We start from the raw sequence: 8,416 nt of genomic DNA, 5'->3' as shown, positions 1-8,416 counted from the left end.
TATAAGGAAAATACCATACATGGGTGAACACATGAACGTGAAGGATCGAAAGAGCTTGCGGCTTCGATACTTTATATTGGATTGAGTTTGTTCGTATATGTATATCATCGGTCCGTCCTTGTCACCGTGAGAAAATATCTTACGCATTGAAGAGACCATGTTCACAGAAGTTTTTAGGTGCAGATGGAGGACCGTATCATCCATCCGCAATGCACGTGCGCGCATGAGCATCATCACATGCCTTTACGAACAAATCATTACTTGCCCAAAATTTTTTTTAAATTTTTTTTTAATTTTCACATTTTTTTATCTGTTTCGATATTATTTTAAGTAATAAATCGTAAAAAGTCGCGGATTACGTAAAAGCTTGATAATACTCTCACGATGGCAATTCCGAATATAAAATGGAGAAATATTTTATAATTGAAATCTATTTAATATGTAGGTATGTTAAATTTGTTAAGTCTATCGAATTGATCGTTGTTTACTCGATGCACTAACGAGAAAGTAATTATATGCATGTTTAAGACGCAAACCCTCTCCTTCTCAATGTCTAAAAGCTAGGTTCTTTAGTATGGAAAGAGCAAATTGTGGATGAAATCTTAGTGAATATGGTAAATTTGGTTGCCTAATTAAACGGAAAAATTGATTACATGGATAATAGAAATTACATGCTAGAAAAGTAAGAATTTTAGCGACCTATACGAAAAGTAATTTATATTTCTTCTTCATTTGGAATATTTGAATCTCAAAAAACAGAAAAGATTGCAATTGAAAGGAAACAGATCTTGTCGAGCATTACCGGCCTCGTTGCACATTAATATGTGAATTAATATCACAAAAAATCCAAAACTTGTACACTTGTAACATATTTATCAAAAACTAATTTTTTGATCATAAAAAAACCCAAATTGATATAACTGTGACAAATTTACCATATATTTGTTTTCATTAAATTTTACAGTTAAATTACTTTGTTAAATGACACGTAGCAGTCGACGGATGTACCATTTTTTTGTTTTATCCTCCATTTGTCACAAGTATACTCATTTGTGATTTTTTGAGATATTAATCCAATTTAACGGGAACTAACAGAGGGTGAATTTGTTACAAATTTATCAGTTTGGAGTTTTTGGTAGTTAAAAAATTAGATTGGGTGCATTTGTCATAAAGGTACCAATTTGAGATTTTTTGTGGTAAAAAATTAATTAGGGTTAAGTATACCAATTTGAAGTTTTTTGTGGCATTAAACCTTAATATTAACAATCTGATTTGAGGGCCCGGAAAGAAAGGGCCTCCTGGCCCAAAATCAGTCCGTCAAGAGCCGAGCTCTCTCCCAATCGCTTCTGTAATCAAAACTCTTCAATCGTTGAATCCTCTAATCAAATTATTTTTCACCCTAAAATTATAGAAACCAAAACAGTCAATTGGCTTTTCCTCTCCTTTTTTTTTCCTTTGGAAAAGCGAGAATAAACCGAAATAAAAGAGAGAAAATAAAATAATAGAAAGAAAATTAAAACAGAGAAAAAAAGGTGACAAAGCAGAAATCTCTTGACTCCTCACTCCCTTGGAATCCAAGTCATTGCAACACGCCCGCCACATCAGCCGACCTCGAGGCCGTGCGGTTGACAATAGGATTGCCCTCCTCCTCCTCCTCCTCCTTGATGGTGGCTACTGTTGCTCGCCTCCTTCTGCCGACGCAGCTCCATCACCTTCCGGTGCGAGTTCGAGTGCTGAGTTGACACGAATGTTGGGCTCGCCGCCGGCCTGTACTCCGGCACCAGCCGCCGCGTCTTGTACCGCACCCCGCATGCGTTGCACAGCGTCTTCGGCCCCAGCGGCCCCTCCCTCCACTGCGGGGTCTTCTCCGACTCGCAGTGCGTGCACTGCCGCCTTGCTCCTCCCCCGCCTCCTTTGGCCTCCGTCGGCCCCGCTCCCTCGCCCGGAGCTGCTGGGGAAGTTCCGGGCAGCCTCAAGCGCTTGTTCCTCAGCCTGCTGCCGGAGAGAGCAGGCTTACTGTGTGAGTTTGAGTGCTGAGTCAGCAGGACCGTTGGGCTTGCCGCTGGCCTGTACTCCAGCAGCAGCTGCCCCGACTTGTACCGCACCCCGCATGCATTGCACAGTGTCTTCGGCCCCAGCGGCCCCGCCCTCCACTGCGGTGTCTTCTCCGACGCACAGTGTGCACACTGCTGCCTCGCTCCTCCCCCACCTCCTTCGGCCTCCGCGGGCCCCGATCCCTTGCTCGCTGGCGAGTGGATGCGCCTAGGAACCGCCTGGGAAGTCCCGAGCAGCCTTGGGCGCTTGTTCTGCGGCCTGGAGGGCTTGTTCTGCGGCCTGCTGCCTGAGAGCGCAGACTTCCTGTGCGAGTTCGAGTGTTGAGTTAGCAAGAACATTGGGCTCGCTGCCGGCCTGTACTCCGGCACCAGTCGCCCCGACCTGTACTGCATCCCGCACGCATTGCACAGTGTCTTTGGCCCCAGCGGCCCAGCCCTCCACTGCGGCGTCTTTTCTGATGCACAGTGCGCACACCGCTGCCTCGCTCCTCCTCTGCATCCTTTTGCTTCTGCAGGCCCCGGTCCCTTGTTCAAAGCCACCTGGGAAGTCCTGCGCAGCCTTGAGTGCTTGCTCTGTGGCCTGATGCCGGACAATGCAGCATCTGGGAGGGTGGTAAGGGTACCCGTGAAGGAGTTTGCCCAGATGTCGGCGAAGGACTTGTCGGTGAACTGCGAGAGCCTCTCCAGCCCCATCGCGTTGTTGATCTGCACAGAGGAAAAGCACCATAAACGATTACTCTGAATCACAGCGCAAAACAAGTAGTAAAAGCAAATCAATCGAAATCGTAAATATCGGGGTAAATGACACAAATGGTCCCTAAACTTTAGTCAAATGTGCAATGTGGTTCCTGAACTTTGGCCAAATGTGCAATGTCATCCCTGAGCTTTTATTTTGTTTAATGTAGTCTTTTAACTTTTAGTACATGTTCAATTCAGTCCCTAAACTGTATTTTTGTTTTTAGTCTGAGTCCCAAGACCGTATAAATGTTCAATGTTGTCCTTCCATTTATTAAAGGACAATATCGAACATTGTCATATAGTTCAGGGACTAAATTTAAAATATACCAAAAATCTAGGGACCACATCGAATAAATTAAAAGTTAAGGGACGACATTGCACATTCGGCTAAAGTATACGGACCACATTAAACAAATTTAAAGTTGAGGAACCACATTGCACATTGAGACAAAGTTCAGGGACCAATTGTGTTTTTATCCCTAAAAATCGTCTCCAGAAATGAAGCTGCTCTCAGAAAAAATGGGTTAAAAAAGAAAGCTCAGAGATACACAAATCTATGTAAGTTTATTTTGTGCGATTCCAATTGAAAATGGCAATCATTACCTGGGTCACATAAGAAGAGCTTTGAGCAAGAAACACAACAAATTCTTGCTTCTTTCTCTCAAAACTCAGTTTAGCTTGATCCATCGTTTGTCGCTCTCGTCGCAAATCTTCCAGCAGTTTTTCCCTTCTCCACTTCAAGTCCTCCATCTGGTTTTCCATTTCGTGGTAATTTGCGGGAAGACCGGATGCACCCGACGCCGACGGTACTGGAAATCTCACATCCACATCCTCCCTTATATTTGATAGCAGGGACAAATGCAGCAGAAGAAGATTCGTGTTATATTTAGCCAGGTGAAAAACACAGTCTACACCTGACTAAAAGGAAATATAACAAGAAAGTACACACTTTCCCGTCATACAAAAATCACAGAACTTCTTCCAATAGAACTGTATATGCTTGCAAGTATTGACTTACAGCCGACCTAAAAGCATACTCAACTTGATACTTCTAATAATCATGTTCAAGACTCGAGCAAGAAGACAGTGACGGTATCGGTGAGAACATAAATGATTGCAGATAAGCAGATGTAACCAAAGAAGCCATCAAGATCAGGAACGACTGTGAATGGTCACTTTTTGCAGCACGCGCGCACACATATCTTTTATAGACCTTCCCAATGTGCAGGAATTGCTCAAACAAGTACAACAGAATTTGTACACGGAGGCACATTGTCATTGATAATAGCCAGAGTTGTCTTACCGGTTGCCGAGGGAATATATGCCAGGACCTCTAATCATTCCGCCATCCAATGAGATGGCTCCGCCACTAATAAAAGGAAGAGCACGTAGCATATCCACCCTCGTGCTGTATACTTGAGTCCGAGAGAAAAGATGGTAAAATAGAGTTTCCCTGAGACCATAACCACTGGCTGTCAAACAAAATATATGGGTGGTATCAATGTTGACCATATTGACTGCGAAGTCAAGGAAACCAGGCGGACGTTGCCCATTCGGTAATCTGGGCTTTATGAGATCAAGCCTTCTCTGTGGATCATCAGCTACAAAATCACCAACATATGGTCTGACCAAAATAAATGAAGTAAATTAGATTCTCCAAAAGGTTTAAACTCCACACCATCCATCAAGACAGATAAGAACGACACCTTATATCTTCTAAGCAGATAGCAAGAAATCTTCCATCTAAAATCCTTCCGATGGAAGAACCAAGCCCATGAAGACCAGCGCTTTTATCTATACTGCCATCTTCATCATATGTTTCTAGAGCCTTAATTCCTTCTCGAGTCTTGCAAACAGTGGTAAGCATGGTCTCCACTCCTAAATACTCAGAGAGAAGCCTAAACCCCGGTCAAAGAGAGATGAATTGAGATTAGAGCAAGATCATGAACTAAAACAGGACAAAGAAGTTCAACCTAGGAAATGCACCAACAAGTCTGAGATTATTAAAAATTGTAAGTTTGAACTACACCGCTTGCTTCGACCAAAAAAATAAAAACCTAGACCACTTGCAGCCACAGCTCATGAGCGTTCACAAGACCCACTCGCTGCTTCTCTTTCAACAATCTAAATATTGGTCTCAACACATCAACAAGTGCAGTGACTTCTAACAAAAAACCAGATGATTCAACTACTTCCGACAAAAGGAATTCAGTTCTAATTTCAAACTACTGAGGACAAACTATACAAACCTGCTAAGATTTTCATCATCTACTTTGCCTAAAGTAGCAACTATGCCGATGACATCCTGGGATAAATCAAGAATGGGAGCCTGAGTGCCATGACAAGTTTTAAGCTGGCACAAAATTCCAGCGGCAGATTTATCATGCTTCAATATTTGCTCAGTTGTTTCCTCCTCACCTCCATTGGAAAAGCTCTTATCTTCGGCGCTAGGTGAGGCAGAAGAATGATACTTCCCAAGAATGACTGAGAAATGACAAGTCAGCAATGAAAATTTTAGAAGATGCCTTAACAATCCAAGAAGTGGGCACTGTGCTTCGCTTTTCCTTTAAGAAAATCTATGACCTCACTCCACTTCGTGATGTGCTTACTATGCCAATTGGCATGGATATATGAGGCTGTCTTCGAGGTCTTGCCTTCTGATTTATTTTCACTAATGTTCGGTATGATCAGAGACCATATTGCAAGGAAAGAAGCCCGGATTACAACCTCCGTTTAAAAAGGTCTCCAAGGTGTAATAGGTATTCACGCCGCAAGCATCAGATTTCAGATAACATACCTTCCTTATCAAGAATAGAGTCATCCAACATGTTTTTCTGAGCCTTTAGAGATTTTATATTGTCCTCATGCTGTTTGATTTTTAGACCGAGAGACTCTAGATCATCTTGAAGTCTCTGCAGAAACACAGGTGAATATCAGCTGTATTTAATTGATCAATCAAAAATAAGTTCTCATCCGTTTATTGATATGCATTAAAGTCAATAGAGACTGAATGGTAAAAATCATTGCGCTTAATAGCCTAAACTGGAGATGAATGTTTGACTTGTATGACTCTCCAAGAAACTCCCGAGACTTTTCAAATACAAACCTTAAAACTGTTAGTTGATGTATCTGCCTGTGAAACACCTCCACTTAGCACTCCATTGTTCCCATTAGCAGATCCTTCATTCTCATCAATAACCACTGATGCCAATGAGCCTTGGCTAGCTAATGCTGTTGTGTTGTTGGAAAGCTGCAAAGAGGTGGACATCATCAACTAATTCCCGTGGATAGTCAAAACAAACAAGATGAAGGATGCAGGTTGTGCGATATGGAGTAAACTTGAGCTGCAAGTATCAAAATGAGTATATAACCATCACTCATACACAGAGAAGACAGTGCACGATTTGAGTAAAAAACGTTTGAACTTTTCTTACTTCAGACTGTCAATGGTCCAGTAATGATTAACAAAATATGGGCTTCAATAGATAGCTTCTCATGTAACTGTAGAAACCAAAGAACAAAACTTCTGATACCTGAAATCATCACAGTATCTGCCCATTTCTTTCCGCTAAGTTCGGTATATTGACATAATTGCAACAACGAACTTTTTTTGTTGCATCAGAATCAAAAGTTCAATAAAAGGTATGGAGCTTATAGCAGTTTGCAAATTTAGCGTGTGCTCAAAGAGTGAAATGCAGGTTTTCGCATAGCGATGGATAACAAAAATTCTAGGCAACAAATCGAATTGGCAACGTTCGAACTTCAAAATGATCTTTCCTAATTGATGAATCTAACTGGCTAAGGGATGTCATCAGATTCATACCCATTTTCAAACCAATTGGTCCAACAACACCCATACAGCGAGTGCTCAGTTCATTCAGCATAAAACACATTAAGCACTCCCATCAAGCTCCTAACTTTTTTTGTTTGTCAAGATTAGATACACTTTAGCAACTCCATGTCTCTCCGAAATTCACCCGAAACGCCATACAAGCTCGAAAGCTGCGAAATTTCACAAACCCTGAACCAGGATTCTCCCAAGCAATCAACCAAATTGTCTATTCCGGACCCACATTGCCAATCACGACTCGAATTCCCGACAAACGACATAGAAATCGAATAGATACGAAATCACCCACGTCCAGTTCCACCAAGATCGTATCAGTATCAAACCCGCTTTACATTCTAAAGCTTTTCTTTCGTTTCTCCCCTGTTGCCCTTCCTTTTGTCGAAGACCCATATGAAGAGTGTAAAGATAATCACGGAGAAGAGCATGCGACATGAGCAAGCACACAGAAAGCACGAGGAAAATTTGAAGGAGAAGAGGACAAGAGACTAGGGGAATGGATCGACGGGCCTGAGAAGGAGACATGGGGGACAATGGACGGGCTTGAGAAGCAAGATGTTTCTCTCCTCTTCTTCAATGGCTGCCCTGTCGTGCGATGGAACTTTGCTGATGCAACGATAGAGATGGGTATGGTCGCTCCTTCGTCTTGGATGCGACTGACTGTGGGGTCGAGATCTTCTTTTTACCTTTTCCTTTTTGGGGTAATATCAACTGGACTGAGCTGTTGCAGATGCAGAGCATCCGGTGGATTTCTTTAGGGTTTATTTATTTTTATTATTATCACAAAAAATCTCAAATTCATACATCAATAATAAATTTACGTTAAAATAATTTTTTAACAATCAAAAATCCTAAACTGGTAAATCTGTGATAAATTTACATCCGTTAATTTTCGTTAAATTTTACTGTCAAATTGCTTAGTTAAATGACACATGGTAGTTGACGAATAAACCGTTTTAGGGTTTTACCCGTCGTTTGTCTTAAGTGTATTAGTTTGTGATTTTTTTTCTATTAATTTAATTTATTGGAGAGTAAATTATCACAGATTTATCGGTTTGAAGTTTTTGATGGTCAAAAAATTAATTTGGGGTAATCAATTTGGGGTTTTACGTAAATCTATCAAACAGTGAGTCGAGTTGATAATGATATGACCAAAATTGACTAATTTAACCCGTTTTGACCCATTTTCATGCAATAGAAATCTTGTGACCCATATCCGACACTACCCTTATTGCTAAAATACTTCTATATTTAATCAAATCTACAAAAAATTTATACCCAAATTAAGGTGAGAGCATGCAGCGAGCGAGCGTGAGATCGAGTGAGGGCGAGAGAGAGTGAAGAGAGGGTCATAGAGATAGGTTGGGTCTAAGTAAGTTGTGAATTTATTTAACATCTATATTATTTTAGGTCTTACCATTCTAAACCCATTTATGACTCATATACTGAATATAACTAACTCATATAACAACCCAAATAATCAAATATAGGTTAAAAAACGTGTTAATGATCCATTTTGACAAATCTAGATTTAACTTAAGCTCTCAATTTTAGGAGGTCATTGATTCACACGGGATTAATTTGTCGAGAGATTTTCCATGTCAGCTTGCCAAGGCAAATATATTGCTAACGTGGAAATGCCATGTCAGATGACTAATGGGAATTTTTGGATGGAGGATTGACAGGGACGGATTTAGGATAAGAGTGAAAGTTGAAACAATAAATCGGGACATACTTGAAATTAAGCCTAAAGTTTGAGGTTTTTTTTTATAAAGAA

The 8,416-nt window shown here is 41.0% G+C and overlaps 1 protein-coding gene across 3 annotated transcripts; it reads right to left on the bottom strand.

Moving 5' to 3' along the window:
- Positions 1-1,374: 1,374 nt before the first annotated feature.
- LOC115690485 (protein DEFECTIVE IN MERISTEM SILENCING 3-like) lies at positions 1,375-7,349 on the bottom strand. 3 transcript variants are annotated; one of them, XM_056317590.1, is made up of 9 exons: positions 6,616-7,349; positions 5,899-6,042; positions 5,590-5,704; positions 5,211-5,276; positions 5,042-5,097; positions 4,499-4,690; positions 4,096-4,416; positions 3,396-3,627; positions 1,375-2,759 (listed from the first exon to the last, which is right to left on the bottom strand). In XM_056317590.1, the coding sequence occupies exons 3-9, from the start codon at positions 5,611-5,613 to the stop codon at positions 1,602-1,604; spliced, it is 2,049 nt and encodes a 682-aa protein (XP_056173565.1). In that variant the 5' UTR covers positions 5,614-5,704; positions 5,899-6,042; positions 6,616-7,349; the 3' UTR covers positions 1,375-1,601. The 3 variants fall into 3 exon arrangements, with proteins under 3 accessions (XP_056173565.1, XP_030472684.2, XP_056173564.1); XM_030616824.2 differs by having other exon boundaries at positions 5,042-5,276; positions 5,899-7,348; XM_056317589.1 differs by lacking the exon at positions 4,499-4,690 and having other exon boundaries at positions 5,042-5,276; positions 5,899-7,349.
- Between the last annotated feature and the right edge of the window lie 1,067 nt (positions 7,350-8,416).

Source organism: Syzygium oleosum, unplaced genomic scaffold (genome assembly GCF_021117445.2).
Source record: "Syzygium oleosum isolate NSW1041296 unplaced genomic scaffold, Sole_v2.1 Sole_v2.14, whole genome shotgun sequence".
In the NCBI taxonomy this organism is placed as follows: Eukaryota; Viridiplantae; Streptophyta; class Magnoliopsida; order Myrtales; family Myrtaceae; genus Syzygium; species Syzygium oleosum.
Note: the sequence above shows the minus strand (reverse complement) of the source record. Positions and strands in the feature narration are given on the sequence as shown.

Coding starts and splice junctions, on each gene's coding strand:
- LOC115690485 (XM_030616824.2), bottom strand. CDS start 6,063: ATGATGTCCACCTCTTTGCAGCTTTCCAACAACACAACAGCATTAGCT. Junction 5,705..5,898: donor CATCAACTAACAGTTTTAAG/GTTTGTATTTGA, acceptor GTGTTTCTGCAG/AGACTTCAAGATGATCTAGA. Junction 2,760..3,395: donor GCTCTTCTTATGTGACCCAG/GTAATGATTGCC, acceptor TCCTCTGTGCAG/ATCAACAACGCGATGGGGCT.